At 39.3% G+C, this 21757-nt stretch overlaps 1 protein-coding gene across 3 annotated transcripts in view; it reads right to left on the bottom strand.

Moving 5' to 3' along the window:
* Window positions 1-4036: 4036 nt before the first annotated feature.
* Window positions 4037-21757, bottom strand: part of hectd2 (HECT domain containing 2) — a 136140-nt gene continuing 118419 nt past the window's right edge. For all 3 annotated transcript variants that reach the window (XM_063071179.1, XM_063071180.1, XM_063071181.1), the window contains 3 exons: window positions 9860-9975; window positions 6730-6873; window positions 4037-5967 (listed from right to left, as the gene is read on the bottom strand). In XM_063071179.1, the coding sequence (XP_062927249.1) occupies window positions 5847-5967; window positions 6730-6873; window positions 9860-9975 (381 nt within the window). In that variant the 3' untranslated portion in view covers window positions 4037-5846. The remainder of the gene's footprint in view (window positions 5968-6729; window positions 6874-9859; window positions 9976-21757) is intronic.

Here is a 21757-nt window from a genome sequence, read left to right as displayed (position 1 = left end):
TGAAGGTAGACTTAAACAATAGGTGATTGACTGTGGTTACGAATCCATAATGAAAATGGCAGAAGCAGACCAAATAAAAAAGAAGTGCAGACAGTATAGTGTGGAGCATCTGAAATATGGATTTACACCAGCACCTAGCAACCAACACCAGCCAAAGTGTCTGTTGTGTGAAAAGGGTTGTTTCAAATGAGGCAATGAAACCATCCATTCCTGAACACTGCAAATGAGGAAATAACAGAAAGAATGGAGGAAGAATAGACCTCACTACAATGATTTTGAGTTGAAGCCAAGGTTCAAAAAATCTTATCAAGACCTTTGGTTGAGAAAAAATCTCTATCCTAATGTACACTCTAAAATCGTTGATGAAAATTGTTTTTACAGTAATTAAGTAAAAATATCATTTTATTTGTAGCTTTAAATGGATTTGAATCACTTTTGCAATTATTTGTCACTGCTTTAAATTTGGAGTTTCTATTTTCCTTCACTGCATTGTAAATCAAACTTCTTTATCAGAAAGTGAGAAGGGAGCATTGGGGACGTTGTCTAGAAGCCAAGGGAGTGGTAATCCAAAGATGTTTGGGAGCTACTGAATTAAACCGATATCAGTCAATAACTGGAAGTATCAGTTGCGTACTCCTTCTTCTAAAATTCCAAAATCCCAAAACCTCCAAAATCTGAATTTTTGTTTGTGCGCTGACATGAAGTCACAAATGGAAAATTCCACAAGACACTGGGAAGTTTCCCAGGAGGTGTGCAGGTGACTGTGTATGACAGAGAGCTCTGAGAAGTGACCTGACATATGTGAAGAACAGAATTCAAATAAAAATAGAGAAACGCTGTGTAAAGTGGAAAATGAAAATCTCAATCAGATATCAGAGTGAACACATGCCACTTAACAGTATACCGATCATGAAAAAAGTGAACATCTATCATGTTGAACCGAAAATTGAAGGTAATTGTGAATTTTCAGTAGGCTGGTTGCAGAAATTTAAGGAAAGGCATGGCATTAAATTTTTAAAGCATCTGCTGATCACAAAAATCTAGTATTATAACAAATCTACAATGCTGTTTGTTTTTATAAACACGAGCAGATGTGCAGATCCAAAGCAACACACGCAAAATGCTGGAGGAACTCAGCTGGTCAGGCAGCGTCTATGGAAATGAATAAGCAGTTGACGTTTTGGGCTGAGATCCTTCTTCAGGACTGGATAGGAAGGGGGAAGACATCAGAATAAAAAGGTGGGAGAAGGAATAGGAGGATAGGTAGGAGGTGATAGGTGAAGCCAGGTGGAATGGAAAGATAAAGGACTGAAGCAGGAAGAATCTGATCGGAGAGGAGAGTGGACCATAGGAGAAAGGGAAGGAGGAGGGGACCCAGGGGGAGCTGATAGGCAGGTCAGATGAGGTAAGGGACCAGAGTGAGCAATAGAAGAGGAAGGGAGGGGGAGTGATTTTTTTTAACTGGAAGGAGAAATCGATATTCATGCCATCAGGCTGGAGGCTACCCAGATGGAATATAGGTGCTGCTCCTCCTCCCTGAGGGTGGCTTCATTATGGCACAAAAGGAAGCCATGGACTGACATGTTGGAATAGGAGTATACTCTACATAATGGCATTAAATTTTTAAGGTATCACCGATGAAAATATAAAACCAGAACAAGTTTATGTTGCTAATTGTTTTATAACTTACATAAAGCCTAAAGAAAAGTAAAATACAAATATAGTGTTCTGTAATCTTTTATTCAAAACATAGCATTGTAAGTGGAAACTGAAAACCTGCCATTATTTGCTGCTGTTTAACATCTGATTCACATATTCGCCTGATGCTGATATGCTGCTTTTATTACCCTGCACACATTATATTTTCATTATATTAATGGTGTGACATCATCTTCACTGCTTATTGCATGTGTGAGATGAACAAGTGTAAGACAAACAACACATACAAAGTGCTGAAGGAACTCAGCAGGCCAGGCAGCATCTATGGAAAAGAGTACAGTCGACGTTTCGGGCCAAGACCCTTCAGCGGGATGTTGCCTGGCCTGCTGAGTTCCTCCAGCATTTTGCGTGTGTTGTTTGGATTTCCAGCATCTGCAGATTTTCTCTTGGAAGCGTAAGACAAAGACGGCTTACCAATAGCACATGAAATTCAGAGTTGGAAATGATCGCAATTGCAAGCTATCCAAATCCAAATTCCAAAACACTTCTGGCCTCAAGCATTTCAGATAAAGGGTAATCATCCTGTATAAGGAAAATCTGCAGCACATTTAATATTTGAAATCTAAGTCTGTTCAGTAAGTGTCTTTGAAAAAGAAAACACAATAGGAATCTTGATTGAGAATATTTTCATCATCCCAGTAGCTCTAAACATTTTACAGTGGATACCTAATACATCAATAGCCAAGTATAAATTACAAGCAGAGTCTCCTTTTTAATCTACTGGAAAATATCTCAGTATCTCAAATCTTTTTTCTTAACAATAGTTACTCAATCCCATGAATATTCACAGCAGATCTTGCTTTTTTTCTATCACAACTAAGTCCTCTTGTAAGTAGTGTAAGATATTCCAATTTAGTCATGTGCTTTCAATCTTATTTCCTATTTTATTAGACAATTTTTTGGATTATTTGGTCTGTCTTCATTCAAATGTTGTATCCCAAGAACCTAAATGCCAAGGTGGTTATACAAAATCAAAGGTCAGATCAGAATTGGGGTGTCTTGCACTGTTTTGGTCACTTGATATGGAAGTGCTCGTATACTGAAATACTAACAGAGCCATGGAGAAGAGCCGTAGCTAGTCAGTTAATATCAGTAATATGCGACCTCCAGAACTAACGTTTGGAACATCAGAGGTTAATGGTAAAAGGATCTATTGGAAGTGTTCAAAATTGTAGAAGAATTTCAGATGACAATGAAAAAATTGTTTAGCTTCTCATTGAACTCAAAATTAGGACTAAAACAGAATGGAGGATTACAGAACTTTCTTTATCATGAGAATTATTTTGGTGAAATGCATACCAGAAGTGATGATTGAGGGCATCACTTTCAATAGATGACAAAATGAAGAACTGTTATGAAATACTAAAAAAACAGGGAAATAGTGGTGGTAGGGGCGGGGGAGAAACTGGCATTGGCTTGGTGGTCTGAATAAAACTGAAAATTATAACAAAAATGCATTTTTGTCTCATCACACAAGTCACTAAATTGATAAATCATATGCAATAAAATACCAGCATGGTTGGTGCACAAAATTTCAGATTCACAGTTTTCTTACATTGCTGGTCGACCAAATTTTTGATGTAAAATAAAACAGTATTATCTAAACCAATGCTTTCAAATTCATATGATTAAAAGTTGTTTTTTTTTGATAAATGGTTCAGATTACTTTTTTCCACCAGAAGCAAAATACATTATAAGTTATACACCTTAGATTATTTCTATGCATTGCACAGTGGCAGACTGTATTAGAATCTTTCTTCATATTTGTTCACAGGAAGGATAAAGGGAAACAATTATAACCCAACTCTAATTTGCCCTTGAATTCTGTGGCTATTTTTAGAGTGCAGTTAAGAATCAACCATATTTCTGTGATAAGGGTAGTTTGTAGATAAGAATCATATGTGTATGAATGGTTGATTTCCTTCCCTAAAGAATATACCAAGGTATGAACACATACCTCTTGAGATCCTATTCCTGAACTTCCAGTGGAAATCCATTACACCAAGTTATAGAAACAGAAATACACAATTCAATTTCTGTCTTGCATTTTAATTAGACTACGGTTGAAATGTATATTAATTTACCCATCCTAGTTCATAACCCTTGATACACTTGACATATACTCAGTGACTACTTTATTAGCTACACCTATTCATTAATGCAGATATCTAGTCAGCCAATAATGTGGCAGTAACTCAATGCAAAAAAGCATACAGACATGGTGAAGAGGTTAAGTTGTTGTTCAGACCAGACATCAGAATTGGGAAGAAGTCTGATCTAAGTGACTTTGACCATGGAATGATTGTTGGTGTCAGACAGAGTCGTTTGATTATCTCCGAAACTGCTGATCTCCTGGGATTTTCACATACAACATTCTCCAGTGTTTACAGAGAATAGTGCAAAAAGCAAAAACATCCAGTGAGCAGCAGTGCTGTGGGTGAAAATGCCTTGTTAATAAGAGAATAGTCAGAGTGGTTCAAGTTGACAGGAGGACGACAGTAACTCAAATAACCGTGCGTCACAACAGTGATTTGCAGGAGAGCATCTCTGAACGTACAAAAAACACCTTGTTAATGAGAGAAGTTAGAGGAGAAAGGCCAGACTGATTAACAAGCTAACAGGAAGGCAACAGTAACTCAAGTAACCACATGTTACAACAGTGGTGTGCAGCAGAGTATCTCTGAACACACAAGTTAAAACATGAAATGGATGGGCTACAGCAGCAGAACATTACAAATATATACTCAGTGTATGTATGTATATTAAGCATAAACTTTGAATTTTTCAAAATAATTTTTTAGACAATGGCTGAACAGCTGAACTACCACTCTCATCACTGTGACATTAAAGAATTAACCTCATTGTAGCAGCAAGAAATCAATTAATATTGTCACTCTGTTAGGTTATCAAATCTGGTAATAGAACCTCCAAGAAAATGTCTAGCTCTATGTAGAATGGGACATTTACCAATTTATTACAACTGTTGCTTCATATGTGTGAAACTTTGATGGTACATCATCACCTATGTTATGTTCCATTTCTTCAAAGGCTTCTCTGGGTGTTAAATGATTATGAAGTACATTATATTGTAAGAACTGGTGGGTGAAAATTAAAGTAGCACATTACTGAGTTACCTGCGTCAAATTTTAATATTCTGTCATCAGCTTTGTAAATACAATCTATAAAAAGAATTTCAGTTTGCTATCTCCCTCTTAGAGGATTGTTTTGAGGGAATTGGTTGTTATTGCAATTAATTTCAGTTGTTTTACATATCCACCCAGTTGTTCATAGAAAGGAGAAATAGATATAGTTGCAAGGCCAGGCAAGGACAAACGTTCAGCACCATCACAGTGAAAATAAATATTCCTGCTCCTTGTCTGGCTTCTTGTTTCTTTAGTTATTATTAATTTAACAGTGCATTTCTGTTTTAGGTCAGCCAGCAGGATTTTGCTTCTTATACGCACTTTGGTTTGCATTTTGAATGAGAGAGATCACTGTCAATGGGTCGAAGTGGAGAGATTACACTCAGTGGTCACGTCATTAGACACCTCCGGTCTGTTCATAGTCTTCTGCTGCTGTAGATCATCACTTCAGCATTTGATGTGTTGTGCATTTAGAAACGCTCTTCCACACACCACTGTTGTAACTGTTGCACCATTCTCTGTAAACTCTAGAGATGGTTCTGTATGAAAATCCCAAGAGATCCAGTTTCTGAGCTACTTAATCCACCCCACCTGGTACCAACAATCAATCCACAGTCAGAGTAACTTAGATCACATTTCTTCCCCATTCTGATGTTTGGTTTGAATAACAACTGAACCCCCTGACCATGTCTGCAAGCTTTTATACATTGAGTTGCTGCCTTATTGGCTGGAATCATCCATCTCATAAAGACATTACCCAGAAGGCAATGGCAAACCACTTCTGTAGAAAAATTTGCCAAGAATAATCACGGTCATGGAATGACCATGATGGCCCATATCATATAATGATGGTGAATGACTATAATGAAACTAAAAGGGGTACAACTTGGGTCCACTTTAAGTGAGAGTCCATTTTCAACAAGTAAATTATACAAAACTTAGGTTACAATTCTGTATTAAAAGCTCCACTTAAAAAAAAAGTTGTTATTCCAGTCCAAACCCCTCTGCATTTGAAATAGCAATGAGTAGCTTCTGCTTCAGTTCTTTCTTATTCTTGTATGGAGGCAGGCAGAGCTGATTGAAACAGGTGTGGGCGACTGGTAACCTGTAGAACCAGTGACAGGAATTTTAGAAATGCTTTTTCAAGTGGACACATATAATTATTACATGAGAACTTGTGCTGTGTTTATGTAATCAGACATAAAACAAACATATTCCAAAGTGCATTGTCATTTACAATAAACCTCATTTCACGGGTCTATAGATATTGCAGGTTTCGTTAAGGTGTGGCACTGAGGCTGTTGGACATATGTAATGATATCCAAAAGTAAGATGCTGCAGATGCTGAAAACCTGAAGTAAAATAAATTGATATTTAAATAAATTTAAATAGAAGATACAGCCCAGCCCGATGAGCCTGCACCATTGAATTCCACCCACGTGACCGATTAACCTACCAACCTTTGGAATGTGGGATGAAACTGGAGGACCTGGAGGGAAACCCATGGAGTCATGGGGAGAACATACAAACTCCTTACAGACAACGGCAGAGATTGAACTCAGGTCGTTGGTACTGTAATGGTGTTATGCAGACAGCTACGTTACTATGCCACTCCAAGTTAGCAAATGAAAACACTCAACAGGCCAGGTAGCAGCAGTGGAGAAAGATGCAATTAATGTTTCAAATCGATGACCTTTCATCAGTACGCAATGTGGTGGGATATGGTGGAGGAAATTCCACTGGACGCAATGCCTTAGCCGATACAAGAAAATCGTATGCTTTGGCAATCTCGATGCAAACAATGTTGTACGTTAATGCTTCTTTGCTGAGATTAATTGCAACCGCTTAAAAAAAAAAGACATCTTACCAGTCAGTGGGCACATCAAACTTTGTGATTTTAAAACTAAGATCAGCAAGCCCTCCCACTGGAACTCGATCACTTCCAGTAGTAAAATGTAGAAATTGTTTCTGGAGCTCGAGACTGAATCCCCAAACTACGTCCCAGAAGCACCTACCAAAGAATAATCGAGGCACTAAAGTGACAACAAAATTTATACTGGAGCATGTATTCATAATGTCTTAGTTAATGTATGCAATAGTTATACATTTGTTTCAACAATGAGGTTATGTGCTTATATTGGCATTGTAGTTACATTGCCAGTACAAACTCAGCATGGAGCCAGGGCTAATCCATGGATCAGTAAAATGGATGGCTACAATACTGATATATAGGCGTGCTATCTGGGAGCACGTGTTATCTGCAGTCAAAACCATTCTGCGAGTTTTCATGCCAGCACTGGAGGACCCATTTGTCCATTGGACCTGTAGCCCACTGCAGAGTGCAGAGTAAGGAGAGACTGTTCTGCTCCAGTGACAGAAATTTTGCTCATTTATCTTTTTTTTTGAACACTTACTTGGCCAATATGAATGCATGAGGATTGGAAAATTATGCGAGAGTCATTCCTGTTAGATTTATTACCACGCTAAAGGGAAGCCTAATAGTAAGAGCACGGTTTGGGCATTTGCTTCAGTCGCTTCTTTTTTTTTTGAAAGAAGTTTGAATGATGATTTATTTAAAAAAAACAGTAAAAATCGATCTGAATAATTAAAATTAACTAAATTAACTTGAATAATACATATTGTTACTTACCTAAAGCAAATACAGATTAAAAATATAGACATTTATACTGTAAGTGTCAAGACCTTTGACTTTTTTAAAGAACTAAACTTAGCTTTTAAATTTTGAGCTATATCTGGGTTTTGCTGAAGGGTCGGTAATTAAGTGAACTTGGCTCCTCAGCTCACTGATGTCATGAACTTACTCTGGATTCAGCACTGACTGTGCTGGCATGAGACCTGCAGAACACTGTGTCTTCCCACGTGGCAGTGTATCAACAGAGAAGTCTATCACGCGCACTACATGTGGCTGCTAGAGATCCATAAGCTTGCCAAAATCTCTTACTATCTTTTCTTTCAGTTAGTCCCGACGAAGGGTCTCGGCCCGAAACGTCGACTGTACCTCTTCCTATAGATGCTGCCTGGCCTGCTGCGTTCACCAGCAGTTTTTGTGGGTGTTGTTTGAATTTCCAGCAACTGCAGATTTCCTCGTGTCTGAGAAATCCATAAGACCTGACCCGATAGTTCAGGTTGATTTATCATCGGTTTTGGTAGAAGGCATTCAACTTGCTTCTTTTCTCCCGAAATGCTTCTGGTCCTGTTGAGTATTCTGTGTTTTTTTTTCTGTTCCCTTCAGATTGCTAGTAAATGCAGAACTTTGTTTTTGATTAACCATCTGAATGTTGTCCCAGCCATCAACTTTACAGGCGAGTCCTTTCCTATGAAGACTTTATAGAATTTAATAGCTATGAAGGGTGTGTATGGTCATGGTACTTGTTACTTCTCTGTGGAAGAAGGCTTTAGTCTTGGGGAATAATGATCAGTGATACATTTAATACACACTGTAGTTGTTCACTATACCACAGGCTGTTAGAAATGGTCTTAGGCTTGAAAGTACAGGACTGCAGTGACATGGGATATCTCTGAAACAGATGCTGCTGTAGAGGAACCAGTCTGCTGGCCAGATTCCAGCAGATGTAATAACTTATTCTCTGATTCTTGGGTTGACAGGAACGGGAAGATATATGCCTCAGAAATCCCCTAGTAAATGTACCTATTTCTGCAGACAGAGTGGCAGGCACAAACAAGCCCTCTTTTGCAATGTATTTGGTCCACAAATCATAACTCTAGATTACTTGGTGAGATACACTTTTGCAGCAAATGTTCATGAGCAGTAGTGATTTATTTGCACAGGACCTTATAGCTGCCTAGAGTGACTTCCAACCACATTGCCTGACCTGTAATAGAATTTAAATCCCAGAGGCAAAATAATGGATTACAATGGTGGAACATCTATTCATAGTTGTGCCGGGAAACTTCCTGTAAGTAACAGGCCTTGAATGTTAACTCTCTAGCTCTCATTCTCCAGAAACCACTTCCTAGTTTAAAAGTTTTTTTTCCCCTTTTGACTTAATTATCTCTCCAAATTCTTCTGGTGTTGTATTTCATCCATTTTACCCTTGAAATGGAGTTCATGATACTGGCACAAAGAAAATGAAAGCCACATGACACTGCATTACTGGGCCAGATTGCATTTGCCCAATTTGGCCCGATCTGGCCATCGTCTTTGTCCCTCATTCACAGCCACATTAAACTTTTTAAATTCCCTTTCTTACTTTTGTCTGGTTACTCACTGCCACGATTCCAAATACAACATGCTGTCTCAAGAGCAATTGATGATTTATGGAAATCATATGGAAGGACACAGAGACTGAGTGGGAAAATGGAGCTGAGGTCGCAGATCAGCTTTGATCTTATCAAGGTGTAGTCCAGGCTCAAATCCTACTCATGTCCCTATTTCCCATGAGTAAACCACAGAACTAACATTGAGGGTCAACAAACTCTTAGAGAGATGGAAATACTGAGTTACAAACTAACTAGGGTATAAATAAAGACTCCTATAATAATCATGGGAACTGCAAGTCTCCACAAAGCACAATTGATGAAGAGGCTTTGAACTATGGAAATCAGCAAACTGAAACGATGAGATCATCTTTTCTCGTGAAGATGGTAGAGGAAGTTGGTCAGCTAACAGCCAGGTCACCATGAAAGTTTCTTGCTCACTACATCAAAATTGTATCCTAAAGTCTCAGAAAAAGGAAGTAACTCTGATTATGTGGTACTCCCTCAGTAGCGCATAGGTGTCTGTTCCTGATTGCATCTGGAATTCACTAATCTGTCTAAGTGGACAGAATGCTATCAATGATCATAAAATTGCTATATGCCTATCATAAACATGTTTCAACAACATACTTAAACATATTTGCATGTATTAGAGAAGCAATATTGAAAAAAGAAGAAAACCAGCCAAGTTCTATATATAATAGATACCATTACAAAACTGAGCTCCTGAAAGACAACAGAAGCATGGACTTATTCACCGTATTGTGGGGTGCATCTTCGAATAACCCTCATACTGTGTGATCTTCTGTAGTGCATGTATATCCAGCTCAGGGTTTCCACACACGAGAATTTCCACTTCTTCTGGGAGAAGCAACTGTGGAAGAATGAATGAAATATTTCTATTTGATTTGTATACTCAAACTAAAATTAAACTTTCATTCCTGAGTTGGAACGCAAGTCCATCTGATTCATTCTAGCAGAAGAATTTCACTATATTTCTGAGAGCTTCAACAGAAACAGGTCTATATTAAAACAAAAAAAGTGCTGGAAGATCTCAGCTGGTCAGGCAGTATCTGTGGAAAGGGAAACACTTAACGCTTCAGGTCTTAGACTCTTTAAGAAGATTACTTTCTTGGCTAAATTAGTTAATAAATCTGATACATTTTTTTCCATAGATGCCCCCTGTCCTGCTGAATTCTTCCAGCATTTTGTACGCATTGCTTTGGATTTCCAGCATCTGCAGATTCTCTCGTGATGGTAAAAATAATGACACATTTTGCTGCAATTAATATTCCTTTTGGAATGAAGGCACATTTAAAAGGTGCAATATTTGAGCAGAGATAAAGTAGGGTAGGAACTTCAGAGCAATGAATAGGCAAAAGAGTCAGAAGGGTGGGATTTGTGCAAAATTCGGAGGTCAAATTTTTCCAGTGCTCTTTGCCTGTTTGAATTAGTGTCAGGGGATAGGGAATCCCTGCTGAAAAGTTGTTGCTGGGTCTGGTAAAAGATGGAAGTTTCATTTGTCGGAACAGTATTAATGAAATCCTGAGAAAGTGCATCCATTTACATTTATATTACGCTGCTTTACATGAATTACATCATAACAGCAATCTACTCCACCAAGATTAACATCAGTTCTGGTCACCTCACTACAGGAAGAATGTGAAACTATAGAAAGGGTGCAGAGAAGATTTACACAGATGTTGCCTGGATTGGGGAGCATGCCTTATGAGATTAGGTTGAGTGAACTTGGCCTTTTCTCCTTGGAGTGACGGAGGATGAGAGGTGACCTGATAGAGGTATACAAGATGATAAGAGGCATTGATCGTGTGGATAGTCAGAGGCTTTTTTCCAGGGCTGAAATGGCTAACACGAGAGGGCACAGTTTTAAGGTGCTTGGAAGTAGGCACAAAGGAGATGCCAAGGATAAGTTTTTTTACGCAGAGGATGGTGAGTGTGTGGAATGGGCTGCCGGCGACAGTGGTGGAGGCAGATATGATAGGGTCTTTTAAGAGACTCCTGGATAGGTACATGGAGCTTAGAAAACTAGAGGGCTCTGGGTAACCCGAAGTAATTTCTAAAGTAAGTACATGTTCGGCACAGCATTGTGGGCCGAAGGGCCTGTATTGTGCTGTAGGTTTTCTATATCTCTATGTTTCTATCTACTGGGAAACTGGCTTGGATATCCCCACACCAGCTTTCCAAGCATTGCTATTTTTTTGTTCGACATCAGTTACACAGGTAATGATATTGTGCTGTGCATTTCCAGGAACACCAAACTAAAGTGATGCATTAAGCTGATAATCCTGATGAAGGGCCTTGGCCAAAAATGTTGACTATTTATTCCCCTCCATAGATGCTGCCTGGCCTGCCAAGTTCCTCCAGCATTTTGTATGTTGCTCTGATGCATTAAGCTGCAATTTAAAACTATTGATCAAGTATACAATCTTTGAACTAAAACCTATAACAGAATAGCAATGAGATGCAATTAATAGGGTCCCCAAAGTGATACTGATATCTCACTCCTGACTCAGCTTATCTTAAATTGGGCACATGCATCATGATGTATTCCTCTGACAATCACAGACTTCTGTGCTATGCACTTCAATGCGAGTTGCTGCAATATCTGCCAGGAGTTAAGGTAGAGGAGCACTTGATAGCTCCGTGCCTGTATTCGCTGGTGTTTAGAAAAATGAGGATCTTGTTGAAACCTACTGAATATTGAAAGACCTACACAGAGTGGACAAGGAGATGATGTTTCTGATGGTGGGGGAGTCTAGGACCAGAGAGCACAGGCTCAGAATAGGGGGACATCCATTTAGAACAGAGATAAGTCTGAATTTCTTGAGCTAGAAGGTGGTGAATCTGTGTACTTTATTGCCACCAACAGCTCTAGAAGCAAAGTCACTGGGTATACTTAAAGCAGAGGTTGGTAGATTCTTGATTATTGAGGGTGTTAGAATCTTGAAGGTGTCTTGATTATTGGGGAGAGGGTAGGAGAATGGGGTTAAGAAGGATGAAAAATCAGTCATGATGGAATGGCAGAGCAAACTTGGTGAGACAAAGAACCTAATTCTGCTCCTATGTTGTATGGTCTCATGAGACAAGCAGTCCAGTTCATTGTACTGGAGATTTCCATGTACCCCTTCCCAGCTGACTCTGACTCTGACGCCAGCCTTTACCGTGGTAGCCACAGAGAGAAATCACTTAATGGCTGTGCCACTCTGCTGCCTTTTACCCTCATTTCAAGGTGATTGGAATATTAAAGTAGGGAAATCTCACTTCATCTGTGCAAGGCATCAGTGAGGAAACGTCTAGAGTACTGGGAACAATTATGATTCCCTCATTTAAGAAATTATATTTCAAATGGAGGGGATGCACAGAAAGTTGACGAGGGTGATCTTGGTTATAGCATGGTCATCCTTTGAGGATAGGTTCAATAAATTTGAACTATTTTACTGAAAAGGATAGGCTTTGGCTGCAGGATGATATTAGTTAATTGGTGAGATTGGCAAATGAAATCTATTCATCACAAGTGTACAATGCTGGACTTTGTACACTTATGTGTGGATAATAAGTGTAGGTACTACACGATAAATTGTAGGGCCAGGAGGAGTATTGAGGAACAGATGGACATAGACAGAATAAGTATCTCTGAAGGTGGCAGCACAAGTAGAAAAAGTTGTAAAGAAGACACACAGGAAACATGCCTTTATTAGTAAGGCATGGAATTTAAAAGCAGGAAAGGAGTAGTACAATGTTTTAATACATTGACTAGTCCACAGTGGGAGGATGGTGGGCCGTTCCAGTGGCCATCCTGTACAATATGATGGAGAAGTTTGATACTTTATACTTTATTGTTGCCAAACAATTGGTACTAGAACGTACAATCATCACAGCAATATTTGATTCTGCGCTTCACACTCCCTGGATTACAAATATTAAATATTAAAAATAGTTTAAAATAGTAAATATTAAATATTTAAATTATAAATCATAAATAGAAAATAGAAAAATGGGAAGTAAGGTAGTGCAAAAAAAACCGAGAGGCAGGTCTGGATATTTGGAGGGTACGGCCCAGATCCGGGTCAGGATCCGTTCAGCAGTCTTATCACAGTTGGAAAGAAGCTGTTCCCAAATCTGGCCATACGAGATTTGTTTCCCATCAAATGAAGGAGCTGAGAGACACCTGGCAAAGCATGCAAAGTTATGGGAGGAATTGAAAAAGTAGATACTAGGAAATTTCTCCCCATAATCTAGGCATCTATAACAAAGGAGATGGGTTTAGGGAAAGTGGTATGAGATTCACAGGGGATCTGAGGTGGAATTTTTTCATTCAGATGCATTAGGGTTTGTGAAGGCGAGTACTCTCAGAATATGCGAATATCTAGATGACTACTTAAATCTCAATGTGGAGGTGATGCTGTTTCCATGCAGCCTTTACCCTTCCTGGGAAGCTGTGTCCTGGGTGAGATACAAGCACCTCTGAGTGAGGTGAGCAGCAGAGCCTTGCAAAGAGGAGACAAGGAAAGTAAAGACTGCAACTAAATTACAGTGGTAAGGCTTGACTATTTGGTACAATGTTTAATTTCCTTTAAAACAATAAACTGGTATTTGTGGTGATTTAATCAGTGCAAAAGGAAAGATGAGGCATTGCTAATGATAAACATCGAACTTGTCTCAAACATTGATTTCAGTGAAAGACAACAGTTTCAATGATAAAGAAATGTTAAATGTATTAAAACCTGCACCCCAGAGACACAGGAAAATGAGCAGGCTAGTAAAGTGGATAAAATCAGTTGTCAAGGCGCTATTTTTAGCTGCAGCTGATCAATATCAGATGACAAACAGGGGTAGAAGACAAAACACAAGTGCATATAGCAGGAACAACATCATATGATGATGAATATACCTCACTGTTACCCAGCCCAAAATATTTCAATTCCATGATTCCCAAGATTCACCTTGCAAAGCTAAGTTTATATTTTGCTTGAAGTTCAATATTGTATTAGAAAATGCAACTATATTTCAGTCTATAAAATCTTTTGCATCACTAACATGCAATTTGAAAAGCTGGAATTTCATGAGAATATAAGAAATAGGTACAAAAACAGCTATTTGGTCTTAAGCTTGCTCCACTATTCATCCAGATCAATGCTAATTTTCTACTTCTGTGCAACTTTCCAGCACTACATCAATTCTCAGAAATCTAAGAATTTTTGTTCTAAAAGCCCTCAGTAACTGCCTTTCAATAATGCTCCAAGTTAGAGAATTCCAAAGATTCATCACCCAGAGTGTGAAATTCTTCTTCATCTCAATCACTTATTTTGAGACTGTGAGCCTGGGTTTCAATGTCCTCAGACAGGGGAAGATTCTCCCTGCATCCAACCTGTACAGGCTTTAACAATTCTGCAGATTTCAACGAGATCTCACATTCTTCTACGCTTGAAGGAATTCAGGTCCAGTTTAGTCGAATGGAGACACAAGAGAACCTGTAATCGGTAGCATAAAACAAACTGCTGGAGGTACATCAAAGTTGCTGGTGAACACAGCAGGCCAGGCAGCATCTCTAGGAAGAGGTACAGTCGATGTTTCAGGCCAAGACCCTTCGTCAGGACTAACTGAAGGAAGAGTTAGTAAGAGATTTGAAAGTGAGAGGGGGAGGGGGAGATCCAAAATGATAGGAGAAGACAGGAGGGGGAGGGATAGAGCCAAGAGCTCCATCTCCCCCTCGTACCCCATCCGTTATTTATTTATATACACACATTCTTTCTCTCACTCTCCTTTTTCTTCCTCTGACTATACCCCCTGCCCATCCTCTGGTTTTCTCCCCCCCTTGTCTTTCTTCCGGGACCTCCTGTCCCATGATCCTCTCATATCCGCTTTGCCAATCACCTGTCCAGCTCTTGGCTCCATCCCTCCCCCTCCTGTCTTCTCCTATCATTTTGGATCTCCCCCTCCCCCTCCTACTTTCAAATCTCTTACTAGCTCTTCCTTTAGTTAGTCCTGACGAAGGGTCTTGGCCTGAAACGTTGACTGTACCTCTTCCTAGAGATGCTGCTTGGCCTGCTGCGTTCACCAGCAACTTTGATGTGTGTTGCTTGAATTTCCAGCATCTGCAGAATTCCTGTTGTTTGCTGGAGGTACTCAGTGTTTTCTCAGCAGCTTTCCATTGCAGGGTCTTGACCCAAAACATTCTCAGATGTTTTGAGTCGAGATTTTACCTTCACAGATGCTGCCTGACTTGCTGAGTTCCTCCGGCAATTTGTTTATTGCTCTGATATAATTGATTTCTCCTCATATGCAGACTTTCCATCCGTGGTACCAATTGAGTGAACCTTCGCTACACTCCCATTAAGGCAAATATATCTTCTGTAGTTAAGGAGAATAAAAATGTACGTATCACTCCAGGTACAGTATATCCAAGGCCCAATGTAACTGAAGTAAGACATCATTACTCCTGTAATCGACTCCTGCAGCAAAATAGGCCGACATACCAATTGCTTGTCGGACCTGCCTCATGGTTTTCAGTACTTGTTTACCTGAACATTTAGGTCCCATTCAGCAACAACGCTAAGCTATGTCTCACCATTTCACCATACCCTACTGCGCTTTTCAGTGTTGTGCACTAAAGTGAGTGGATAAGATAGAGGCAAGAAAGTTGTTTCCACTGATAGGTGAGACTAGAACTATGGTACAGAGCCTCAGGACTTGGAGGAGTAGATTTAGGATGGAGATGAAGAGGAACTGCTTTTCCCAGAGAGTGGTGAATCTGTGGAATTCTCTACCCAATGAAGCAGTGGAGGGTACCCCAGTAATTATATTTAAGACAAAGTTGGATAGATTTTTGCATAGTAGGGGAATTAAGGGTTATGGGGAAAATGCAGGTAGGTGGAGATGAGTCCATGGCCAGATCAGCCTTGATCTTACTGAATGGCGGAGCAGGCTCGACAGGCCAGCTGGGCTACTCCTGCTCCTATTTCATATGCTCTTATGTAAAACTTAAACTTTTTCATATAATATTGTCTCTGTCATCTTGTTACTCAGTTACTCAACTACTCAGATCCCATTGGTGGTTCTTTACACCCTTGCCCCTATTCACAAGGCCATCATTATCATCACTAAATTTGCAATTAAGACATTTGGTCCTCTTAGCCAAATATTTGATGCTGATTGTGAATGGCTGGGATCCGAGTACAGTACTGATCACTGTCTGCCAAACTGAGAAGGATTTGTTTACTCCCAACTTTTGCATTGTGTCGGATAAGCAATTCCCAATCCAATTAATGCTTTACATCAGTCCAGTGCCAAACTTTCTGATGGGAAAACACCCTGATACTCACAATATCTTTAATGATGATAGCCAAATAATTGAACAATTCATTACAGATTGTTTTTCAATAGAGCATACAACCAACAGAATCAAATGCACCATTTGTTTTTTTTAATGTAAATGCTCACAAAATGTAGGCATTGCTAGCAAGATTGCTATTTATTGACAATTCCCAATTGTCTCCTGAAGTGAATGGTTACCAGGCCATTTTAGAGATAAGAACCAATAATTTTGTTCCATCTGGAGCTGTGATTTGGTCCAAATAGGGAAGCATGGCAAATTGCCTTCCCTACAGTGTCTTAGTGAAACAGATCGATTTTTTAATATTTCCATGCATGAAATAACTTAATGCAGGAATAGGCAAACTTAGGAAAGTAAAACCATTTTGTAAATGCAGACACATGTATCAACTCTTATTTGAACTGAAGCACTTAGGGTTAGACATTCAACATTAAACACCCAGTCAGATGAAACAGGTCAATATGTTTTTGGTATAGAAACATTGAAATACGAGGGTTAATCTCTTTCCAATTCAACAAAATGGATCTTCTAGCCATTAAAGTAAGAAATGCAATCATCCTACGTGATGAAGAGGTTAAATTATTTAAATCTATCATTGGTAATCCAAAGATAGCAGTAATTGGATGAGGTTGTAAGTCTATATTTAAGACCGTTGAAATAATATCAAAAATATCTTTCCAATATTTTTCCAACAAAGGACATGACCAAAACATGTGGGTTAAAGAAGCTATCTCGGAATGACATCTGTCACATATTGGATTAATATAAGAATAATAACGAGATAGTTTATCTTTGGACATATGAGTCCTGTGCACTACTTTAAACTGTATCAACACATGTTTAGCACATATAGAGGATGAATTCACCAACTGAAGAAGTTTTTTCCCATTTTTCAGTCGGTATATTAATCTGTATTTCATTGGTTTTCACAAACTATGGTATGTTTGAATTTGGAGAAAATTAGAAGTGCAGTTTATGACTCTTCCATTAAGTTTGAGAAAACTTGGAGGCCATTCATTCAGCATTTTCATTTGATGTAATTTGATCATTTCCAAACTGTTTTATCTCTCTGTACTGTTGTTGGAGAGGAATGGAGTCGTCGACACTAAGGTTTTCTTCTTTTCCATTTTTAAGTTGTTAGTTTTGCCCAAGTCTTTTAGTTTAGTTGATTAATTCTGCTTTTCTTTGGGGATGGGGTTTGTTTTTTTTTGTTTTGTTTTTTTTCTTTTCCATGGTTTTTTTCCCAGTTTTTTTTTGCTTTGTATTATCCGTTGTTAGTTCTACATGATTGGGAGCTTTGTTAATTTACACTATTTGGTTTTGTAATTACATTTTTAAGTGTAACAATATATCTCCTACTATTTGTATTATTGCTATGTTTTGTTTCTATATTTTGAAATTAATAAAAAGATTGAAAAAAAAAGAAACATTGAAATACAGAAAGCCGACAGCACAATACAGGCTCTTCAGCCAAAAAGCTGAGCTGAACATGTCCTTACTCTAAAAATTACCTAGGGTTACCCATAGCCCTCTATTTTTCTAAGCTCCATGTACCCATCCGGGAATCTCTTAAAATATCCGCCTCCACCACCGTCACCAGCAGCCCATTCCACGCACTCACCACTCTCTGCGTAAAAAAAAACTTATCCCTGACATCTCCTCTATTGCTACGTCCAAGCACCTTAAAACTGTGCCCCCTCGTGTTAGCCATTTTAGCTCTGGGAAAAAGCCTCTAACTATCCACACGATCAATGCCTCTCATCATCTTATACACCTCTATCAGGTCACCTCTCATTGCTCCAAAGAGAAAAGGCCAAGTTCGCTCAACCTATTCTCATGAGGCATGCTCCCCAATCCAGGCCTTGTCAATCTCCTCTGCACCCTATTTATGGTTTCCACATCCTTCCTGTAGTGAGGCGACCAGAATTGAGCACAGTAGTCCAAGTGGGGTCTGACCAGGTTCCTATATAGCTGCAACATTACCTCTCGGCTCCTAAACCCAATCCCACGGTTGATGAAGGCCAATGCACTGTATGCATTCTTAACCACACAGTCAACCTGCACAGCAGCTTTCAGTGTCCTATGGACTCGGACCCCAAGATCCCTCTGATTCTCCACACTGCCAAGAGTCTTACCATTATTACTATATTCTGCCATCATATTTGACCTATCAAAATGAACCACTCACACTTATCTGGGTTGAACTCCATTTTCCACTTCTCAGCCCAGTTTTGCATCCTATCACTATCCCGTTGTAACCTCTGACAGCCCTCCACACTATCCACAACGCCTCCAAACTTTGTGTCATCGGCAAATTTACTAACCCATCGCTCCACGTCCTCATCCAGGTGATTTATAAAAATCAGGAAGGGTAGGAGTACCAGAACAGATCCCTGAACCACACCACTGGTCAACGACCTCAATGCAGAATATCACCCATCTACAACCACTCTTTGCCTTCTGTGGGCAAGCCAATTCTGGATTGACAAAGCAAGGACCCCTTGGATCCCATGCCTCCTTACCTTCTCAATAAGCCTTGCATGGGGTACCTTATCAAATACCTTGCTGAAATCCATATACACTACACCTACTGCTCTGCCTTCATCAATGTGTTTAGTCACATCCTCAAGAAATTCAATCAGGCTCGTAAGGCATGATCTACCTTTTACAAAACCATGTTGACTATTCCTAATCATATTATGCCTCTCCAAATGTTCATAAATCCTGCCTCTCAGGATCTTTTCCACCAACTTACCAACCACTGAAGTAAGACTCACTGGTCTATAATTTCTTGGGCTATCTCTACTCCCTTTCTTGAATAAGGGAACAACATCCGCAACCCTCCAATCCTCCGGAACCTCTCCCATCCCCATTGATGATGCAAAGATCATTGCCAGAGGCTCAGCAATCTCCTCCCTCGCCTCCCACAGTAGCCTGGGGTATATCTCATCCGGTCCTGGTGACTTATCTAACTTAATGCTTTCCAAAATCTCCAGCACATCTTCTTTCTTAATGTCTATATGCTCAATTTTCTCAGTCCGCTGTAAGCCATCCCTACAATCACCAAGATCCTTTTCCGTAGTGAATATTGAAGCGAAGTATTCATAAGTACCTCTGCTATCTCCTCCAGTTCCATACACATATTTCCACTGTCACACTTGATTGGTCCTATTCCCTCACGTTTTAACCTCTTGCTCTTCATATACTTGTAGAATGCCTTGGGGTTTTCCTTAATCCTGCTCGCCAAGGCCTTCTCATGGACCCTTCTGGCTCTCCTAATTTCATTCTTAAGTTCCTCCTGCTAGCCTTATAATCTTCTAGATCTCTATCATTACCTAGTTTTTTGAACCTTTCTTAATATATATGGTATATGGAGGAATTTAAGGTGGGGGGTTATATGGGAGGCAGGGTTTGAGGGTTTGAGGGTCGGCACAACATTGTGGGCCGAAGGGCCTGTAATGTGCTGTACGATTCTATGTTCTATGTTTTTCTTTTCTTCTTGACTAGATTTACAATAGCCTTTGTACACCACGGTTTCTGTACCCTACCATCCTTTCCCTGTCCCATTGGAACGTACCTGTGCAAAACTGCAAGCAAATATCCCCTGAACATTTGCCACATTTCTGCCAAACATTTCCCTGAGAACATCCGTTCCCAATTTATGCTTCCAAGTTCCTGCCTGATAGCCTCATATTTCCCCTCACTCTAATTAAACACTTTCCTAACTTGTCTGTTCCTATCCCTCTCCAATGCTATGGTAAGGGAGATAGAATTGTGATCACTATCTCCAAAATGCTCTCCCACTGAGAGATCTGACACCTGACCAGGTTCATTTCCCAATACCAGATCAAGTACAGCCTCTCCTTTTGTAGGCTTATCTACATATTGTGTCAAGAAACCTTCCTGAACGCACTTAACAAACTCCACCCCATCTAAACCCCTTACTCTAGGGAGATGCCAATCAATATTTGGGAAATTAAAATCTCCCACCACGACAACCTTGTTATTATTACACCTTTCCAGAATCTGTCTCCCTATCTGCTCCTCGAAGTCCCTGTTACTATTGGGTGGTCTATAAAAAACACCCAGTAGAGTTATTGGCTCCTTCCTGTTCCTAACTTCCACCCACAGAGACTCCGTAGACAATCCCTTCATGATTTCCTCCTTTTCTGCAGCCGTGATGCTATCTCTGATCAGCAGTGCCACGCCTCCACCTCTTTTCCCTCCCTCCCTGTCCTTTCTGAAACATCTAAAGCCTGGCATTCTAAGTAACCATTCCTGCCCCTCAGCCATCCAAGTCTCTGTAATGGCCACAACATCATAGCTCCATTCTGCTGATCCACTCTCTTTCTTTCTTTTTAAATCTTTTTATTGAGTAAGTATACAAAAAAGGTAAGCCATATAAACATTAATACAATGTTAAAGTACAATAAAATTCCAAAAGATAACAATACCAAAAAGAAAATACTACAAACAATGTAATTTAAGCATAAGAAACCAAGATAACATAATAGTATACTAGATTTTATATATATCAATGGAAAAAAAAAAGAAAAAAAAACCCCCCAAAAAAAAACCCACCGTGCAACTACCTAAAAGCAAAGCAAAGCAATGGGCTAACTTGAAACCAAACAGAGTTAAACTTAAAATCACGTCCTCAATCCCGACCTCCATTAAAACAGTGAAAAAAAAACAAGAAGGGTAAATATTACATTAAATGAAAATATCGAATAAAAGGTCCCCAAATCTGTTCAAATTTAAATGAAGAATCATAAAGGTTACTTCTAATTTTCTCCAGATTCAAACATAAAATCGTCTGAGAAAACCAAAAAAAGGTAGTTGGAGCATTAAGCTCTTTCCAATGTTGTAAAATACATCTTTTCGCCATTAAAGTAAGAAATGCAATCATTCTACGGGCTGAAGGGGAAAGATTACTAGAAATTTTAGGTAGTCCAAAGATAGCAGTAATAGGGTGAGGAGAGATATCTATATTTAATACCTTAGAAATAATATTGAAAATATCTCTCCAAAAAGTTTCCAAAGTAGGGCAAGACCAAAACATATGAGTTAAAGAGGCTATCTGCCCCGAACATCTATCACAGAAAGGATTAATATGCGAGTAAAAACGCGCTAACTTATCTTTGGACATATGTGCTCTATGAACCACTTTAAATTGAATTAGGGAATGTTTAGCACAAATAGAGGAAGTATTAACTAATTGTAAAATCTGCCCCCAATCATCCACAGAAATGGTAAGCCCCAATTCCTGTTCCCAATCTACCCTAATCTTATCAAATGGAGC

The sequence above is a fragment of the Mobula hypostoma genome, chromosome 19 (genome assembly GCF_963921235.1).
Source record: "Mobula hypostoma chromosome 19, sMobHyp1.1, whole genome shotgun sequence".
Taxonomy (NCBI): Eukaryota; Metazoa; Chordata; class Chondrichthyes; order Myliobatiformes; family Myliobatidae; genus Mobula; species Mobula hypostoma.
Note: the sequence above shows the minus strand (reverse complement) of the source record. Positions and strands in the feature narration are given on the sequence as shown.